General features: G+C 30.7%; 1 protein-coding gene across 3 annotated transcripts in view; it reads right to left on the bottom strand.

The window, feature by feature from the left end:
• Positions 1-6,480, bottom strand: part of LOC107444767 (sushi, von Willebrand factor type A, EGF and pentraxin domain-containing protein 1) — a 179,539-nt gene extending 173,059 nt beyond the window's left edge. For all 3 annotated transcript variants that reach the window (XM_087167214.1, XM_087167215.1, XM_087167216.1), the window contains exon 1: positions 6,197-6,480. In XM_087167214.1, the coding sequence (XP_087023340.1) occupies positions 6,197-6,293 (97 nt within the window). In that variant the 5' untranslated portion in view covers positions 6,294-6,480. The remainder of the gene's footprint in view (positions 1-6,196) is intronic.
• Between the last annotated feature and the right edge of the window lie 14,968 nt (positions 6,481-21,448).

Raw genomic sequence — 21,448 nt, 5'->3', positions numbered from 1 at the left:
TGAGTGAAGGGTCACTTGCACAACAGGTAGTCATGTCAACAGCAAATATGATAATTTTTATATAAACACTAAGCACTAAATCTTTTTATCAGTAAACGTAATAACATATTTGCAGAAAATTAAATACTTAGTATTTTTTTAGAACTAACAAGAGGAAGACCCAGACTTACCATCCAGCGCATGTTTTTGGGCGAATTAAAAGAATGTAGAATATCTGGCTGGGAGGAAGCAAGATCTATTGCTAGAGACAGGAGGCGTTGGAGGGATATGCTAGAGGCCTTAAGTGCCCAAAGGCACGTAGAGGATAAGTAAGTAAGTAATATATTTTAATTGAAGGAAATTTATAATGTTTAAACAGAAACCGAATTAAAATAAACTTTTTTATTTCGTTTAGAAGCTCCGGCGGGCCACTCATCAACAGGCGGCGGGCCGCAGGTTGGGCACCCCTTACCCTAGGGGTTGATAGTCATGATGCGTTAATCTCCAATTGGCGTCATTTCGTCCTATTCTGGAGTAAATTCAAAATATTTTTAAGTTTTTTGTACACACACCATTTTATAAAGCATAAAATAAGAAATCTTGTGACCGAATTTTAGTGTGACTGTTAAAAAAATATTTATTATTTACAAAATGCATTGATTTTACAAAACATGAAGTAGGTTAAATTTGGAATTTCTTTAGAGGGCTTTTTTTTTCAGCGTGATTATTTTTAACTATTTATTTATGGATTATTTAGTGTCATCAAAAACTCATATTCTTGAATTATTTCATAATATTTTTAATCATCTTTGTACACACCATTTTAAAAAACATCAAGTATATTAAATGTGGAATTTCTTTAGACAGTTTGTTTTGTGCTCTTATTATTAAGATTTATTCATTAATTATTTACAGTAAAATTAGTAAATTATTGTGATTTAATGCAGTCGCATGTTTGGAAATAAAACAGCATCCCTTTCACCACATGTTTTTTAATATTACTTTATTACGTAATTTAATTGTATGTAAGTTGTTCCATAATTTCGAGTCTTTTACGAATTCTTGACTAAAATGAAATGTAGAGTACTATACGTAGGTAGTCTTAAAGTAACATTTTAAAAAAAAATTACTAAAGACTCACAAAACCGTCAATTACAGTAAATGTAGCATAAAAATATTTAAAAGCAATTCCTTTTTGAAACATTTTAAAAGTGTTCGCTTTTCGTTCGATACCATTTTTCACTTGCAATAATAAAATTGTATTTTGATTATTTAATTTTGCTGTGATGAATCAAGATAATATTTTATGAATTTTAATCACCTTAAGTTTATCTCTAATATTTAACTTTTGACAAAAATTTTAAAACTAACGAAGAGAGATTTTTACGAAACGCATTGTTTCAGATGTTCCTAAAATGTAGATGGAACAGTTGTGTTCATCAAGGCACTTAACATTTTATAACAAATAAAATAGCTATGAAATAAAATTAAAGAAATTCAAATATACACTACCGAGCAATATTAGGTAAGACACTTTTTGACATTTTTTTTTCCTTTGAATTTTTCAAGAAATACCAAGAGGATTATTTTATAACTTTCAAGATTTTAACAAATTTTAAAACCTTCTGTGATGAACCGGCAATAAATTGCGAGGTAAAACGATTATTATAACATCTTTTTTATTTTCAATGCCCACCTGCATAATGATCCAGGTCATACAGGCACCTGAAGGGCAGATTTGTTGACCACTCTTTCAGGGACACCATATTAGGTGGGTCAACGTTGCTCCCACAGTGAGGACAGAGAAAGAAAGGACATTCATGCCTTACCCGGGATTCGAACCCAGAACCCTCACCCCTACACAGGCCGGTCGGCAATTATTATTATAACATCTTATGTGCAAAAAATGTAATAATTAAACTTTTTATTCCAACGACATTTTGGTTATTATTTGTAAGAGTTCCATAAAATTTTGCAAGCTTAGCTTAAATATTTATGGAAGTGTGGAAATTTTAATAAAAAAAAACTTTCTTTTGTCCTACATTTTTTTCCTAAAACATCAAAAATAGTTTTTGGAACTAAAAACAGGCTTATCATTTTAAAGTTTGAAGAAAAAAATTGTGAAATACATGAGTATTTAAAGTAGTACTTTTCAACCTATTATATACTATTCAACGAATATATACACTAAACCGTTTAAAGGGGGGGAAATCTTGAATTTTTACTTTTTGGTACAGAGAAAATTCGATATTTGTCATAAAAAATTTCATTCATATGCATAGACTTTTTAATTTAAGAATTAAAATACTACTTTTTTTGAAGAATTTAAATGCACTTTTGTTGAAGAATTTTGATTTAAGAATGTATTAAATTAAATTAAATAAAGAATAAAAATATTCCTATCTACGAATGCAATTTATAATTTTTGGGCTGTCTGACCAACTATGATGATGATAATTTTCAACTGGTTAAAAAAAAACTCTAATTCCAGGGGGTTCGCGCAACACCTCTCGGTTGCTAAAAAATGTATTTTCTAAACATAACGAAAGCATGTATTTTTCTAACATTGAAATTATTTTACAAAGTATTCTCTTCCAATAGCAGGATTTGACCTGACATTCCTGATTTACCGAACAAAAATTATTTTGTCCTGATATTCCTGATTTTCGTGTTTGTGTTCAGAACATCCCATTTTCTACAAATACAAATGTGGACTTTTAAAATAATCAACCTGAAGAAATCGAAAGATTTAGTTTTTCGATTTAACATGTTTTAATTTATATCACTGGTAAAAATCACAAATTTCGAACTTCAGGACCATTCACTCATTCTATACATGATTTAGGCCTATAGCATTGCTCGAAGGTTTTCATGGTTACAAACTTTATCGGAATTCAGATATTTTATGAAAAATAAAAGCAATCAGCAATCAAATTTTTAGGGTGAGGAATTGTTAAAGTGAAGTACCGTCATTTCACAATAATTGATTCTCTCTTCTCCTCTCTGACTTTTAAATAAATAATCGTTTGCAATCATCAATGCAGTCGTAGAATTTTTAAATAGTTTATTCCATCATCCGCTAAATATATTTTTGTGTTTGAGACTGAAGTGGTAGATGCATTGTGAATAATCGATTCGAGATTCTTGAAGCACTAACTAAAAATTATTTAATGAAGTAAGACTCGATTGATATGTTTCATTTCAGACGAAGAAATCTTAACGAATTGGGACTTCAATGCAACATAAAAATTTTCTATTTATGCATCTCAAGCTTTTAGGAGTTGATCAGGAAATTGGAACTTTCTTCTCTAAACAATGTTATTTCGAAATTGAAAATATGTAGCACATTTTATTCGAGATAAAATTTACTTTTATTCTAATTAAGTAGAGCAAATTATAGTTTCCTATTTAAAAATAATTGGGTTCATATTAGGCCTAAAAAGCAAGTTAGACCACATTTTGCGGGAAAAAAAATCATTACGTTTTTGGAACGGAACGGTATAGCCCAGACAGCAAAATAAGGTTTATTTTCCCTCAGCAAAAAACTTTTAATGTAATTCTAAAAAGGTTTGTTATGCGGTTTGCGTGTAAACCTTCTAAAATTAAAACGAGACCTGCGACAATCTGCTCTGTTCTATGCACATTACCCTAATCCCAAAACCTTGGTAAACAACCTTCTATGTAAAACACTTAAATCGAGGTTGACTTAGGATTTTCAAGCAAACATTTTTGTGACAATCAAAAAGAAAATTCCGAGACAAGGTTGCATGCTTTCTGACACATTAGGTTAATTAAAAGAAAGAAAAAACAACCTCGTAGCAATGAAATGTAACTCTCTCTAATAATTGCGGACAAAATGTCATCCTCTTATGTCCTTCCAATTTGCGGAGTAGAACTATCCTATCCTTAGTTAGGGTGCATAATAATCACTCGCAAATGTATTTGAACATTCTCTAACCAAATGATTTGCTCTCTGTTTGACAGCTTTTCACAATTTGATGACACGCAGAAACATGTTTGTGTGGCTAATGGTTTCAACGTCTGCGGTTGGGACTATTCAACGGTTTTAACTCTGTGAGACACATGTTTTGCTAACCTCCTTAAAATCAATCGCATTTAAATACTTCTTCGAGGAAAGCGACTTGCCTGCAAAACGTATCTTGTGAAAACTTTTTCAATTCTTTGTAAAATTTATCAAATTCTTACGGCTTAATTTGAGTTTAAAATGATTATTAACTTACAGAGGCTCATTAATAATTTATTTTAGCCCCACATTCAGAAACCGTTTAAGCACACGCTTGTACTTTAAGAATGAATGGGTTGTCATCTTGCTAACTTAATTCTCGTCTGCTTTAATGTATAAAACTCTCGTCTGATTTAATATCTGTTTTAACGTATCGTCTGTTTTAATATATCAAACACAATCGATTGTACGAAACATATATTTAATTTAGTGCAGACGATAAATAAAACTATTAACCTATCATTATTTTCCATCACGGTTGCTGAATACCAATTTCAGATTAGTCTAAGGAGTTGCCTCGACTCACCTCGATTATCAATGTTTATGAATACGGGTACTTTCATTTTAATAATACTTCTTAATTAGCGCATAAGATTATGCAACGATGGAGGTGTTTTCGGTTCTTTAAGACTCCCATAGAGGATTCCATCGCTTCCATATAAGCGATGGAAGTGTTCTCCTTGGCCTGAGATCGCATGCCAAGAGTTGTACATTAAAACAAGTTAAAGATGAGGAACAATATGGCAAAAAGATACCATAGGAGCTCTAAACTTCGTCTTCCTTCTTTTAAAATGGTTTTTATAAACAAATATACTTGGAGTAGGAGTTATTTTACTAGGAATTATTATTGTATTTTTTTTTCCTCTTCAAAGAGGATAAAAAAAAAAGATCCTTTTGTTTATAAAATATACAATTGTTATAATTTTAAGTAAATACATATTGTTTATGGTAACGAAATGAACATGTACCTTGATTTAAAAAATAATTACCTGCACTCAAAACAAAAAATATTTTAATTTAGGAATGGAGAATATACGGACACAAGCCATAAATAAGAAGTTATTGTTAGCAACTTGTATATCTTAAAGCAGTTCAAATTGGAAACAGTTGGAATTTTCAAAAATATGAACCTTTCTTATTTTTAAAAATTCCGATAGAAATGGTAATATATATATATATATATATATATATATATATATATATATATATATATATATATATATATATATATATATATATATATATATATATTACCATTGTATGGTAATATATATATATATATATATAACATAATAAATAAACACAAAAAGGGCAACAAGAAAAAATAAGAAGAAAATTAAGAAAAACAAATAGGCTGCAAGTAAATAGAACTCATAAAATTAGTTCAAAAGTCGAGAAAACATGGAAGAAACTACAAAACAATGAAAAAAGGGAAAAAGAAAAATAATAATAATAAAAATCCGGAAAAAATATCCGAAAAAAAAGGGAAAAAAGTAATGCAAATTATTAATTTATGTATTTTTATTACATATTTATTACATATTTTTATTAATTTAATCTTAATTATTTAATTTTTAATTATTAATTTATATTATAATTTTTAATTATTAATTTATATTATAATTTTTAATTATTAATTTATAGTATAATTTTTAATTATTAATTTATATATTTTTATTATATATTTATAATATATTTTTTTATATATTTATTACATATTTTTATTCATTTTTTTTCCTTTTTTTCGAATATTTTTTTCCGGTTCTTATTATTATCATTTTACTTCTTTCCTTTTTTCATTGTTCTGTAATTTTTACCCACGTTTTCTCTACTTTTGAGTATACGAGTATATACACATAAAAATCGCATTAAGCTTGTCATTGAAAATGGCCCTCTTAGAACTTGAAATTTCTGCTCTGTCATTGTATTTCCGCGGACTTCAGAGACGTTCTTAACGTCATTTCTACTACAAGTTAAACAGTTTATAATTCTAGATTTTAAAGTTTTTTTGTTTGTTTTTTTTAATTTCATCGGTATGTTTTTCTTCACACCTTCTCCGTTATACTTTTCTAAGTACTATTGTAATTTTTGCCTGACAGAACAGATTGTAAAGTTGAACAGAAGAGTTCCCTCCTCTAAATAATGAACCTTTTATGACTGCTGAAATAAAATATAAAATATGCAGTCACTAACCTGTTGAAATAACTCCGGTGGAAGTAACTGCTTGAAAGGCTGTGCAAACGATCTTCAATAGGAAAAATCGTTTGGCTGTATCCTTTACGTAGGCCATGTGACCTGTGTTTAGTACATCACTGCCAAAAGCCCCCAAAACAAAACGACTCGAAAGTGTAAAGGTGGCTTTACCACACCGTCCCGCTATCCAACTCTGATGAAAGCCCCTTTCTTAGACACGCCTATACACGAAAGGGCGCTACCACCGCGGTCGCCCCATCATCTCCCCCCCCCCCTCCTTCTCACGTATGAAGCTCCCCTGGTGGTGATGGCGGTCGTAGAGTATGGGAACACGGGGGGAGGTGCGGATAGTTTTCACGTTTAGACAAATAATATGGAGAAAAAAGAAGAAAGCTACAAATGGGGATCACGGGGGAGAGATGTAGTGGTTGGAACTTATGGGGAATAGTCTCGATTGAATACAAATAAATAAAAAGAAGAAGAAAGTGAAACATGTCGCCAACATCGCCTCCTCCCTGCGCCAGTGGATGTAATGGAAAACAATTAAAAATTGATTTTAACTTTTATTGACTGCCTGAGGGATTAACTTAATGAAAAGCTCATTCCCTCCCCCTTTTTTCTCTCCTATTTTTTTCCCCTTTTTCTTTTTGGTGTCAAAAAGCCCTTGTATGGATTTCTCATTAACACTTTCTTATCGCTGGTTGAAGAGAAATTTAAAAAAGTGAAATAAATAATGATGGAACTCTACAAAATCCTTCTTATTTTAAATACAGTCAAAACCAGTTATAATTAACAAAGCTTATTATAGCGAACTCCCGGATACAGTGAACCAAAATGTCGGTCCCTTAAAGGGTCGCTATACCGGGGTTTGACAGCATTTGCAATGTTACTTATAAATCTACATAGAAAAGAAAATTAAAGCAATGAAATAAAACTTTTGTGTCGATAATCATAACTAGTTTCTTTATTAGTTATCGCTCGATTTTATTACACGAGATAGCACACTTATTAAGTGATTTGTATTCGGAATTTTATTCCTTTCTTTTTTTCTATTTTTTCACTTTATTAAATTTATTTCAATACCCTTTCACTTATAAAGTAGAGAAAAGTTTTGTTAAAAATACCGTGCTGTATTGTAATGACATTTCTGGTTAAAAAAAAAAAAAAAACAACATAATTTTGGTTAATAAAACCAAAATATACGGGGTTTTTAAATTATTTATTTTTCCATTTATTTGTTCGTATGGTAATAGTTATCCGTTATAACCACTCATTATACAAAATTATAAATCTTATTGTCACATATTTAGTAAAAAGTACAAAAATGAAAAATAATTGTAACCGAAAAAACGTCTTTACGCCATGAGTTACCGAATTTCACCAAATCTACTAAATTTTGACCAGATTTTATCACGAATTATAAAATTACATTTTATTGTTAATTTTACCAAAATCATTACCTTAGCACTTCAGTTAAAAAAAAAGAAGTTTCATAAAAAAATTTATGTGCAAAAAAAAAAGCCTATTTTCCTTAAACATTTTTGATTACTAACTGCAAGTTCAGCACCACAAAAAAACACACAAGAACTAACGTCTCTTTCTAAGCATTATCTGCTATTTCTATGAGTTGAAGGAATTTTTTGGTACTAATATTTGTGTAATTAGTTCTGAAATTGAATTGTTTTCGCAAGGTTGTCTAATTCGTACCAACCTAAATCATACCTCTCTCAAGCATATTGAGTTTTTATGATAACTAGAATTTGTGGACTATGAAAGAATGAAAATTTTAAACTGTTACCATCTTTGTAAACCTACAAAATGTTAATGGAACATGATAATAAAAAGTTCATGAGAGCTGCTTTTTCTTGACTGCATATTTCTTCAGAACCTACTTTCGAACACATTATATAAAAAAAAAACTCCCTTAATTGTAACAATCGTTTGGTGTTTTAAAAGTGATCAACCTATGTTTTAATTGGAGTTTTAAATAAATAAACGATACAATTACAAATAACATTAATGTTTAGACAATGGTTGTTCCAACACTTTAACGAGTCTGAAACTATTTTTAGTTCATCTTTATTCTCTTCAAATCCTATAATGAAAGTCAAACGATTCGATTCTTGATTTCATTTCGGAACTTCTCGAACGGGGTAACTGCAACTATATTTCAGACAGGATTGGCTGTTGTGTAACTTACGTAAACCAAACGAGCTTAAATGCTTTTTTTTGTGAAAAAATAATCACGTTAAATATTAGAACCTAATGAAGTGTCAGCAAAATCATTCTGTAAGAAATTTTAAATGTTTAGAATCATTCTGTATGAAATTTTAAATGTTTAGAATCGTTCTGTATGAAATTTTAAATGTTTAGAATCAAGAACTATCAAACATACACATTTTAAAAATCGGAAGGAAACAAATGAGACATTTTTACAAGACTTTTTACATTTTACAAGACTATCGCTCGTCAATGGAAACAGAAGAAGAAAAAAACATATATATCAAAATATCATTTAATTCACTCAATATGTAGAATACATTTTTTAAATGATTCTAAAGTTAAATTGTGAAACATTGCGTTTGAAAATGTCTGATAAATATCGAACACGATAGAAAATACCAAATAAAATCACGGAAATCTTCCTTACCCTCGTTATCAACTTTAGATGCATGCTAATTTTGCTCTTTTGTTAAAAAAAATTTTTGATTAACGTGCTAAATTTGGTTTAATTTGAAGCTTTGGTTGATTGAGACAAGTTTCAGAATGAATAGAATAACTGGTTTTGCTGAATTTGTATTATGAATTAAAATGTGCTTTTTTATATTTAATAAGCCCTTTACCGTTATTTTATTACTTCATGTAGTGTATAACAAAAACATAATTCCAATTCACTAGTATATAAGACATGTTAACTCTATTCCATGGCGGGGGTACCTTTCCATAGATGAAAGTTGACAGGGTCGATAACTCTCACCGCATGAGTGACCCGGACGTGATGTGAACACGCCTACCTTGGCAGAAACGCCCACTACGTTTTGAACACGCCTACTTCGATACATGGTCCACATTGAACAGTTGACTCGCTACTTGTGTCTGTGACATTATCCACCTCCTCGCGCTGTTGCTACTCAGTCTAGATCACACACAGCATATTCACTCGACTGCTGAAAGCAACACAGGGGCTATCATGACCGTGAACTTAATACAGCTCTCACGATTAGCTCACAAAGCGTACAGTGATCTTAATACAGCTCTCCCGGCTTCTCACAAAACAGCTATGAATAAACTAGTGATATCCTATTCATCGAATTCTATCACAGATATAATTCTGGTGGGGGAGTACTGTAGGGTATCTATCACTACAAAAATATAATTCCAATTCACTGGTATTGGTTTGACATTGTCGATAACTTTTCTACTTTATTTTTTTATTTATTGGAAGAATTTAATTATTTTCTTCTCTTGTGATTTATTTTCATCAATGGATTATTTTCATCATCCATGCACTAATGATTAAATGCATCTGAAATAATACAATCAGATTCCCAAAATTCCAAGAAGTTCCAAAATTCCAAGAAAATTCCCAATATAATCCAAGAAGTGATGAAAAGAAAACAAAAAAAGAGATGATTTTAGCCACATTTCTTAAATTCATTTCAATATCCATCAAAAATATAAAAAGCTTTTTTTTTTCTTTTTTTTTTAAAAAAAGTAAAAAGATACCGTAAAGTTTAAATAAAAAAATGCATTTTGGAAATCTGCAGTAAAACGTAATCGCTTGATATATTGAAAGGAATTCTTTTTTTCTTAAATAAAGAAGAAATTGTTGCCATTCGAAGGTGAGGGGGAAAAAATGAATCAGACGATAACTCTGGAGTTTGTTGATAGATTTAGCGTAGTTTAATCATAGGTTGGAATATTTTCATTATCGTCACCATGCAGATTTTTTTTTAAGGAAAAAAAAAATTTGCTTACTTCCATTTGCTTTCGTTTAGAAAAAAAAGCCTCATAATTTTAAAAATTTAGAAAGAAAAAGCCAAAATGCTGATAAGTTTTCATTATCTTTTTTTATGAAAACTGAAAGTAGTTTCTTTGATTTATAGTTCCTTTTCATAAGGAAAAGTTATTGAAATCCTTTTATTTTTTTTCTTCAAATGAATACAAAAAGCTTCAGAAAAGATAGAAATTTGCATAACAATAATGAATGACTTCTTCTCTCTTCTATATTTATTGATTCGCTATTGAGAAGAAATTCAAACAGTAAAATAATTTCGATTTAGAGGGAGGGGGGGGGAATTGCTTTGTAATAACGCAACTAAGTAAAGTCATAACAGTTTCTAAAGTTCTCCGACTGAACGTAAAATTCAAATGAGGCCATGAAACATTTATAACTGATAGGAGACGTCTGAGGCTTTTAGAAACAAAAAATAAAAATGTATTCGCGTTTAAAGTTCGTTCCATTCATTTTCTTTATCGCGACTTAACTGATCGAATTGGCGAGTTAGTAAAATAAAATGAATCATTTCAAAAAAGCATAAAAAATGTCACCGCTGCTTCTGAATGAATTGGAACTCCCTTGTCATTCCGAAGACAAGGGATCTCTTCAATCCCCCAGAGGTATTGATTTGTTATGGGACCGGGCAGATTTAACGTGCATCAGTCACCATTTTACTGCACGGGGAGTCTTCGGCCGGCCGGGATCGAGCCCACGATCTCTTCGACATGGGCCTAGTGCCCTACCCACCAGACCATTCCGGCCTATAAATTGACATGATTGTGACAATGTGATCAGCATTGCGGACAGGCCACCGTTACTTCACATTGATCGATCTAAAGCTGATTGGGCTTCTGCACTGATTTTCTGATTTCTTTAAAATATCTTCAGCTCTATAATGACGTCCTCTTTTAAACTCTAATAACGAACTTCATTTTTTATAGCGATGGAGTTAAGTAAGATTCAATAATAATAATCATCAATATATCTTTACGGGGTAGTTTGTAATTTTAATAATGTTGTTTCCTTCATCGCCTTATCTAATATTCTGATGCATAAGGGACTGAATAAAAAATGTAAAAGAAAAATCCAAATCAATCCACCCACCCTCCGAGGTGATTACCTAAAAAGTATACTATGAGTTCCATGTGATTCGTGAATGCGAGAATTGACCTGTAAAAGAAAACGTCACAAACACTGAATAATCCGTGTCTCCGACAGTTCTGTTTTTGAGGAAAGATATATCTTTGTAGAAAACGTCTACCTGTCTTCTAAAAACGGTAGTTCCCCCTTTTGTTTACGCATTGCATGAACCGTTTGTATCACTTTTTATTTGATTTCTTATTTTTAAAGCCTTAAATTTAACAAAAAGCCTCATTTTTAAATCTTTAATAAACAATTTTTAGCAAAATAAATGTTATAAGGGTGGACAATTTCTAAGAGTTAAAAAAGAATGTTAAAAAAAAAACCTCTTAATTTCAAAAATTGTAGTGAAATCGTCAAAAACCAGGAACTAAAGAAATTTTCATTTGCATTGAAAATGTGTACTTCTTTTTTTAAGTAAAGAATCAAATTTAAAAACATATGAATACAAATGAAATGCAAGTGTCACTTTCAGATAACTCGATCCGTGATTTTAGACAACTGAAATTTGATATACAAAAAAAGAAGTATTGAAATAAGAATCGGACTCAATTAGACACGCATAAAGTGTTATAAAAAGATCAAGTTACGCCAGGTTTTCTACAAGTTTCAATTTTCAATTTGTAGTCTGTACACATAACGCCTTCTTCTAATTATATATATATATAAATATAACAATAAGCTTATGCAAACGTTTTTAGAAGAAAAATTTTAGTGGTGACCAAGACCAGACATTCAAAATAACCCATTGGGATTTGTTTAGAGGGGTTTCTATTAACTTGTCTTAACATTTTTTTACGCTGAGTGTTAAACTCAGCTTCAAAAATTATTTAGATGGAGGGTCTACATGTGAAATATGTATAGTCAAACAAGGTACCTTTATCAATTCTAATCTCAACCCTAATTGGACTGGAATTTCCTTCTTACATACAGAATACAATTTTATAAAGAATATTATTTCAGTTTTTCATTTAATCAATTTTGTGGCAACTGATAAAAGTGATTTGGAGGCCATTACTAAAAGTGTCATTTGCAAAAGCGACATGAAAAAAATAATCGTTCGTAAACAAAATTGGATTTTAATCGATTCTGACATTCATCTTACGGTCGATGGGCGTGAAAAAATATGTTCTGAGAAAAAAAAACTCTTAATTACACTCTAAAATTACTTTTAGTTTAAAAAAGTAGGATTTTGTTTTTTCTTCTTTGAAGATAATTAAAAACAACAAGTCGTTTAACAAAAATGCTCTCAGCAACGAAAAGGCGGTATTTTAAATGGAACGAGATTTGTTTTCAAAACCTTTTAACAACAACAAATTAGATATTTCCTTTCTGTCTGAGTTTTTATTTAGAAAAGTGTTCTTTAGAAACAAATTTTAATGAACGACTAATCAATATGACGCATAAAATCACCGAGTAACGCACAGCAGGAAGAAAAAAAAAGAGTAATAAATTGGATGTTCTTCACATATGAAATGGCAACTTCCATATAAGTAAGGTCAAGAGTAAATTTCTGTTATAAAAATCTTAGAAATTTATGATTTTTTTTTAAATATCCGTCGTTATACAGCTGACTCTATCTTTTGTTTACGACTACTAATGTTCAACTCCGTAGCCTTGTCATTTTGAATCCAATGCGGGAAACAGGGAAACTCCTGGATCAGTACCCCCAGAGGTATTGATTTGTTATGGGAACATGGAGGACTTTGCGACTCCAACAGATTTAACGTGTATCAGTCACTACGTATTACACAGGGAGTCTTCGGCCGGCCTAGGATCGAACCCGCGAACTTTTGGACATGGGCCCAGTGCCCTACCAACCAGGTTATCCCGGCCCTAACTGATCGGATTTTGGATTAGTTAACAAAAATATTTTGATATTTTTTCGTTGAAAGTTCAATCAATTATTTGTTAACCAAGCATTCATCCATCAAATGCGCCTTTACAAGAACATTCCTTTCCGGAAAATTTCAAAGCATTTGCTAACCAAGCATTCATTCGTGAGAAACATTACTACAAAGCAATTGAATATCTATCTTTATATTAAAATATCGTAAAACATGGTTCCCAGTAGAACATCGAAGACACACCTTACTGGCAATGGTCAGTGAGCGGGTGGGTGACCACTTTGATCAGAGCCCTTGAGGTATCGTTAGACTGTTCTACCGTAAAAGACTAGAATTTAAGAGCAGGTCGTCGGACTACCAAAGCTGGGTAGTCCGATGTCTTCGGATCATCGTCAGACAATCGCCTATTGTGCAGCTGTAGTGCGACATACTACTTTTGCACTTTGATTACGCAATATTTTTAGGAATCTATTATATGAGAGTTGTCAATGGGGAGCCACGAGAAGATGAATTTACACATGAGTTAAACGCAATACATTCCTTTAATTCACTCAAATCTAGTGATTACTCGAGAGTTGATGATTCTCATATGAGATGACTCAAAATTAATCCGTGAGGACTTCAACCAAGCATTCCTTCTAGAAGACTTCAAGCATTCGTTAGTGAAGATTCGTTCGAGAAGATTTAAACCGAGCTTTCGTCAGGGGCGGATCCAGAAATTTTTCCTGGGGTCATGAACCCACAATTAATTTTTCCATTAAAAAAAAATTTTTTTTTTGAAAAAAAAACTGGGGATTTTAATGCTAGTCTTCTTATTTATTTTTTTCATAATGAACAATGGAACAATACAGAAATAATCACATGCTTATGCAACACACATGCTTAATTGAATCAGTTGAAACACGCATGATTAATTCGTCTTCACATGCTTCATTGAATTGCTTGACACACGCACGTCCGCACGCACACACACACACTTAATTGAGCGAGTTTTAACATGTTTATGCAACACACATGCTTAATTTAATCAGTAGAAACACGCATGGTTAATTCGTCGTCGCATGCTTCATTGAATTGCAAAGTCGTTGAAAAAGGGCAAAACTCGAAAGAGCAGACACACTGGATGCATTAAAAGTTTGTTTTGTGAAAAATGTGTGTCATAAATTCGCATTTTCTCCGTTAGTTGTAGAAACAATTCCTTTTGTATTAAAATAATTTTAAATACTAAATACTTAAGCATTTTTGTTGCGAAAATTAAAAATTCTCATTTTTCTCAAATGTGTCAGAAAGAGTACTTACTTTTTCAAGCTACTCTTACTCTATTTTTCCATTTAAATAAATAAAATAAAAGACTATCGAGCAATAGAACAAAATAATCTCAGGATTCTTCATTCAATTCTCAACGTGATCTTTACGAAAGATCTGTCTGCGAGGAACGAATGCACACCCTCAAAAAAGACCACCTAACGACAGATGAAATAATCTTAGAATTCTTTCAGTTGTCAACGTGGCTTTTACTTCTCTTTTTCTTTTTCAAAATCGCCTAGAGTAACGATTAATCTTCGAAATTAATAAAGTTTTACGAAGAAAAAAAAGAAAATGCTCTTCTCCTGAAGGGAGCCTTTTAAAGCCATGCTTGACCTTTCTTAAAATATCAAAAGAGATTTAAAGGTGAAGATAACATTTTTTTTTAAATCTAACCCGCTTTGACGTAAGTTCGTAATTTTTTTAAAAGAAAATAGCTGTTTTAAAATTATATAAACCTACTAATGGGAAACTGGAGAAAAAAAATTATTTTTTTATAACTTTAAATTCAAGAGTTGCGAACTTTCGGATGGCAAACGAATAAATGGAATCCATTTTTATAACAATGGATGATTTTAAATTATCGTTGCGAAAAGTTTCATTTCATAAAGGGAATATTTTATAACTCTCTGTATTATAGTGACTACCAGGATAAGAATCAATGGCGGTGTCTCTAAATTGTAAAAAATAAAAGAGTTATTATTCTACAGCTAATGTTGATCGAACAAATTGTTTCAAACAATCTGCAAACTACTTTCTCGTTGTGAAAATTAGATCAACATTCTTAAAGTAACAATGTTGTTTACTTATTTTACGAAATCTAAAAAATCATGTGACCGTTGACAGAAACGATCCATTTAAAATCTGCAATAGAAAGAACTGTTTATTTCTAATAAAGAAATTAACCTAAAGTCTTCAATCCATCGTAAAGCCAAACGATCCATTCATTCACTCTCATCGAATTAAATTAATTCGTAAATTCAATCTATAAAATCTGACTACCCAATTTTAAATGTTCCAGCATGTCATAGAATACCCAGCAAAACTATTTGTCAATAATAATCGTGGCTAGAAATTAAATAACAATTTAATCTCATCAACAAATGACCCAAAACGGGAGTCCTGTGGAGCGTAATACGTTGATTGGGATCAGCTGACCGCGGCACATTGGTCATGAACATATGGTGCAGAATTTATGGAAAAGAATGATTACTTCTTCTCCCCGACTTTCAGAAGAGGGATTTTTATTTTCGGATTGTTTTCAGAAATATTTCCCCTTCTCTGCAAGATTTTCATGTAGAAAAGTTTGTCACGAACTTCGAAATGCTTAGGGTGCATTCATTAAGTATACAGTTTAATTTAATTGAAACGTAGAAGCAAATCAATTTTCATAACAAAGCTATTCCAGTTTCGATCAAATCATCTTACTTGGATCAAATAACTTCCAGGTGAATGTTTTCCACACTACTGAAAAGAATAAAAAAACTAAAAATTTGTAGATAATGAGTTTCACGAAGATTAGATGACAACAGGGCCGGATTAACCTATAGGCACACTAGGCACGTGCCTAGGGCCTACGAAATTCAGGGGCCTACGAAAAACTTGGGAGAAAAAAATTTGTTGACAAAAATAATTTAGCTTTAAAAACAACAAGTGTATTTTGCACAAAATTATGAAGATACAAATAAAAATATAATATTTTTCGGTAATAAATTATTTTGCATAATCTTATGATCTAATATATTACTTTTTTGCGATTTTGGGATTCAACGAAATCTTGTATTATGCTGTCGAATTCCAAACTACGCAAAATGTCGTATTCAATAGACATAAGTGTGAGCGATGCCAAACGATCTTGATTCATTGTTGAACGCAAATAATTTTTTATCAATTTTAATCTGGAGAAAGATCTTTCTCCTTCTGCATTTGATCCAAGAATCGACAAATATAATCTTAATGCAATGTGAACGTTAGGAAAAGTATTCACAAGTTTATCTTTAATTTGAGCCTTCAACATTTCTTGTGGAGATTTATGTTCATACTAATTTGAAAATAGTAAAAATTCATCTACAAAGTTTTCCTCTAAATCGGATGAGTAAATTTTCACCAAATTTTGCGCTTCTAGTTTAATCTCAGACTCAGACAGATTTTTGTGAACAAGAAAACCGAAATTATCGTACAAATCACTGTAAGCTTTACGCCTTTTAGTCATTTCTGAAATTAATACATCTAAAATCGCGTAACACGTTCCTGACATTTTATTAAAATAGTATTAAATCATTTTTTTTCTATTAGTAAACATTTAATCTACCTTGCAAATTTATTTATAAATAATTTCAAAAGATTTACTTTTGACAATGTTAATTTCCTTCACTTAGTTATCATAGTAGTATCATGAAAACTATGAAGCTATTTGTAGTATAAATATTTCTTGTAATTAATCTCACTATCAATTTCACTGTTTTCTTTACTGGTTTGTTGTTGTATTGTTGACGTAAACTGTTTACCTTTACATAGTTATCGATCGAACTAATCATAATGGTACGTATTATCGATATCAACTGCAATATCGGCAATATGTCGGTATTGCAGATAAAGTTCGATAAACAAATTTGAAAATTAAAATCCATATTAATAAAAATGTTTAAAAAAAATATGCTAGAAAATTTTAGCATATATTTTGAAAAGAGGGGAGGAGTGGGGGAAGGAGGGAAGGGCTGTGCCTAGGGCCTACGAAAGGTATAATCCGGCTCTGGATGACAAACATTCATATTAGAGAATGTTTTTCACGATGATTCTTATAAAAATTGAGCTTCCTGTGTCAAAACCATCCCTTAGAGATGAAAAAAAAAGCGAGCTTCAAACGAAAAAAAAAAAATTATTTGGAAAAGAAATATCTTTTCATAAATTCTTCGAGTAGTGAATTGCATATAGAAGTAACTCAGAAATATGTTAATTAAGAAGTATTAAATGTCAAGATCGGAAAATGTGTCTTACTGCGTGGTTTCTGTTGTATTCTCTCAATTGTTTCAGTTTTTTATTTCCATTTTTAGTCTATCTTTCATTTATTTTATACAACTTTAATTTTGTTTATTGTTTTATTTTATTTCATTTTATTTTGATATATTTTTTTTTACTTATTGTATTATTTTTATTTTATTTTTAGTTTATTTAATTCTACTTTACTATATTTCGTTTTTATTTTTTACCGAACAGCAGACCGATTTTCGAGCTTACGATCATTAATATTCAACTTCGTAACCTGGTGACTTTAAAGGCAAGGGAACTCCTGTATTGGGGCAAACTAGTTTTCCAAGAGGATTTTTCTGATGGAAATAATGAAGACATGAAATAATAAGCGAAATGAAGTGGAAAGTTAAGAAACTCTCCCTCGGTTAGCCCGACTACACAGGAGCCGAATTCGTAGTGATGTCATTCAGTTCTATATTCGTGTGTGCCAGTCACCTTTTGTTTTTAACTAACTTCTGATGACGTCATATTTAGAAAAAAAGATTTATTAGATTAGGGAAAATTTCTTTTCATAATTCTCGGGATTTTTTGCAAACACGTGCATATACGTTTGCCTAAAAGTAATTTTTTTTAAAAATGTACTTTTATCGTTCTTTAAATGAATGATGTTGAAGTGAAGATGCTTTCGAAAAGCACTGAATGGCGTCTTTGTGTCAGAAAAATAACCGTTAAAATTCTAGAATAATATCAACTATAGTTTGTCCCTGTTGTTATTCCAACCACGTATTTTATTTGTTGAAAAATAAATGAAAGAATTTCACTCCTTTGTCGGTGAGAATTGTTGAAGTAAAATCTAGTCATTCGGAGTTACGTCAAGCTGTGCATTCTTGGCAGAATGGACCACTTTGACGTAAAGTACTTTTAGCATTGAAATACACTTACAGGTTCTCTAAAGTTTTCAGGTGAACCTAACTACGAAGCTTAAAAATTGTGTTGTGTATTTCCACCCCAAAAAGTATTTTACACAAAAGTAGTGTAGCGAAACGTCATACTTTAACTCTTGGTGTTTAATACTACCAAAAATATTCTTTAACCATGGTATGAAGTAGCCATTTTTATTTTTCAGTAACACTAACATTTATAACTACAGTAAGATATGATACACGTAAGTCAATAAAATTATTTTGTACGGAACAATAAAAAAGAAAGAATCCCTAATTTAGAAGATACATACATAATTTCTTAAAATAAAACCTATTTGTTAATCGAACACACACACAGCACAGAAAGAATACTAATAACGAATTCGAACTAGGGTTAACAAAACTGTAGCTGATAACCATTGATTATTATAAAATTGAGAGTTTCGTGTCAATCTTCTTATGAGAGTATAATTATCTTTATTGTACAAATAAAACCATACAGGCCTTTAATAACAATTTACTCCTATTTCTGTAGAATGTTCAGAATCGAAAACAATCCTTATCGTAATGGACTGTAAACAAACCCTTGTCGACTTCCAAATTCACGCCAAATTTAGTTCTATAATTCATGAATGAAGTAAATGCATCTGATCTTGGTGTGAGGTTTCTTATTTCTATGAGTTTGCATCCTTTAAAGTGTGTACGGACACTCGATTCGGTATTATCTTGAAATAACACGAAATGTTTAGAATTTTTCTACACCAAATTTGCTCAGTTTTTACAATGTATGATATTTTGCAAAAAGAATGTTCAGCGTTTGATACTAAGTTAATTACTTGTCTAGAAATTGATTAATAGTCAAATCTTTTGATTTATCTTTCCAGAATTTTCTCATTTATTCACTTCTGTTTTTCAGGAAAAAAAAAGATTCTAATTTTTATATTTAGAGGCATCTAAGGTCGATACTAGAAAAAGTGAGCTCTAAACAGGGTCGATTCTTTTTTTTTATCCAGCTATTATACTTGCATATTTGGCTGTTTATGTTCTAGAAATTGTCTCGCATTTTGTGGTTTGTTGATCAAATAATATTTCATTATAGCATCTGTCTCAAACGAACTTGGCGCTATTAGCAAATGCAAGCAGCAATAAAAATATTTACTACCTCTTTCAAAAACACATGCCCTCTTTTTTTTTGTCATTTCTGAAACCCAAAAACTTTTGATCCTAAACTACCAGAAATTTTTGTTCATATTTCAATGTTTTGTGTGTAAGGAATCCTCAAAAAAAAAAAATATTGCGTTTACTCAGAAAAAAACACTTTTTATGCGTCTGATTTTGTACTTTAAATTATCGTTCCAAACTATCGTTTGCACTCACTCAGTGGTCCACAAAAAGTGTTCCGGGGAAAGATGAAAGGGTTTCCCTCGAGTTTTTTAACCAGTAAAGAATTTTGAAATCTGTAATTATATCTATATCCAATCAATAACCTATTATTTATTGAATATTTTTGGTTATTTATATGAAATAAACAAAATACTAGGCGGAGAAAAAAATTAGAAGAAAATATGCATTTTTTTACAATTAAATTCAATAAAAAGAAATTTGCTTCTTATTATTATCTTCTCCTCTTTTATTAAAACAAAAACCATAATTTTATTCCTATTTCAGTTTATGCATGTACTTCAAAAATAAATTTAGAATTTGCTCGAATTCAACTGCTTGACATAAAAACTTAATTTAAGACTAATTTTAATAAACCAGTGAAAAAATGTCATTCTTTATATTAAACTTTATCAAAATAAATAGTTGACTTTCTTTGGTTAATATATTCAGTATTGCTAATCCACCAAAAGAACGTCGATCATTTAGGGTTAAATAGCCGAAGAAAAAAATTTGAGATATTGCAGCACTAAATACAGCAATTTAGTTTAGTATAAGAACATAAAAACCAAAGCATTAAGTCAAAGGAGCGAAACTTATTATTTTTAATTAAGATTATTCAATACAATCATTTCTTTTTAATTCATTCCTGCCTAAAAGTATTCCTTATCAAAACTGAACTTTTAAAATTATAATATCAAACATTTTTAAATGTTTAGAATATTTTAAATGTAAAAAGACTTGTACTTTCAACTCAAAAATTAAATCAACAATATTTTATTTAAAAAAAATGAAACACGATATTAAAATTAAAAAAAAGAATCAACAATACTTTTTTTTTCAAATGTGACATGTCATTGCGATATTAAAAAATATGCATTCAGAATTTTTTGAAGAAAAAAAACGCATACTTTGAACTCAATAAACTCAACTGTATTTTTTTTTTAATGAAACATGTATTCTCAATATTGATAATTATGTAATTATCCATTTTCAAGATAATTTTCAATGATAGTTAAATGGTGCTGATTTTTTGCCAACTTCTTTGCGAAATCTCTCGAACAGTTTGAGGGTGGGGAGTCCTTCTTAAGAGCCAATCGAAATTCAGGTTTACAGTCTAAAAAAAAAATGATAATTATAATTAACGAATTGTTTAAAATGATATGATTCAGTGGCGTAGTTTTGGGGTGGGTTTGGGGGACAAAACCCCCTCCGAAATTAAACATTACGTGAATAATGAACTATTGTACGGTAAGTAGGATGTAGATATAAGAAAGTTTTCATTATTCATTTTTTGTAATGCATGAAATGCCGGCATTATATATAATGCCTGACGTTTTCAGGCAAAGTCTGAAATATGAGAAGTATTACATACTTTGCCCAGGCATTCTATATAATGCCGGATGCTATTTAGGCAAAGTATGAAATAAACGTCCTGATGAGGTTATTATGCAAAGATGTGCATGTTACTCTGAATGACCGAAATCGGTGGTTGTTGACTTTCACCGGTTAATGTATACAATCACATAGTCGCTTTGGTGAATGTCCGAAATATTTATTACAACCGATTTGATATTAATTTATTCGTGGATATAATTACATTTATTCGATATTTTAATACTTACTGACGATAGATTCGAAGAAACATCAGTGTTTAGAGTATCGGTCAAATATATACCGGGCAGTG

This window comes from Parasteatoda tepidariorum, chromosome 7, assembly GCF_982258835.1.
Source record: "Parasteatoda tepidariorum strain Cologne lab strain chromosome 7, Ptep-v5.0, whole genome shotgun sequence".
In the NCBI taxonomy this organism is placed as follows: domain Eukaryota; kingdom Metazoa; phylum Arthropoda; class Arachnida; order Araneae; family Theridiidae; genus Parasteatoda; species Parasteatoda tepidariorum.
This window is presented reverse-complemented; position numbering and strand designations above follow the sequence as displayed.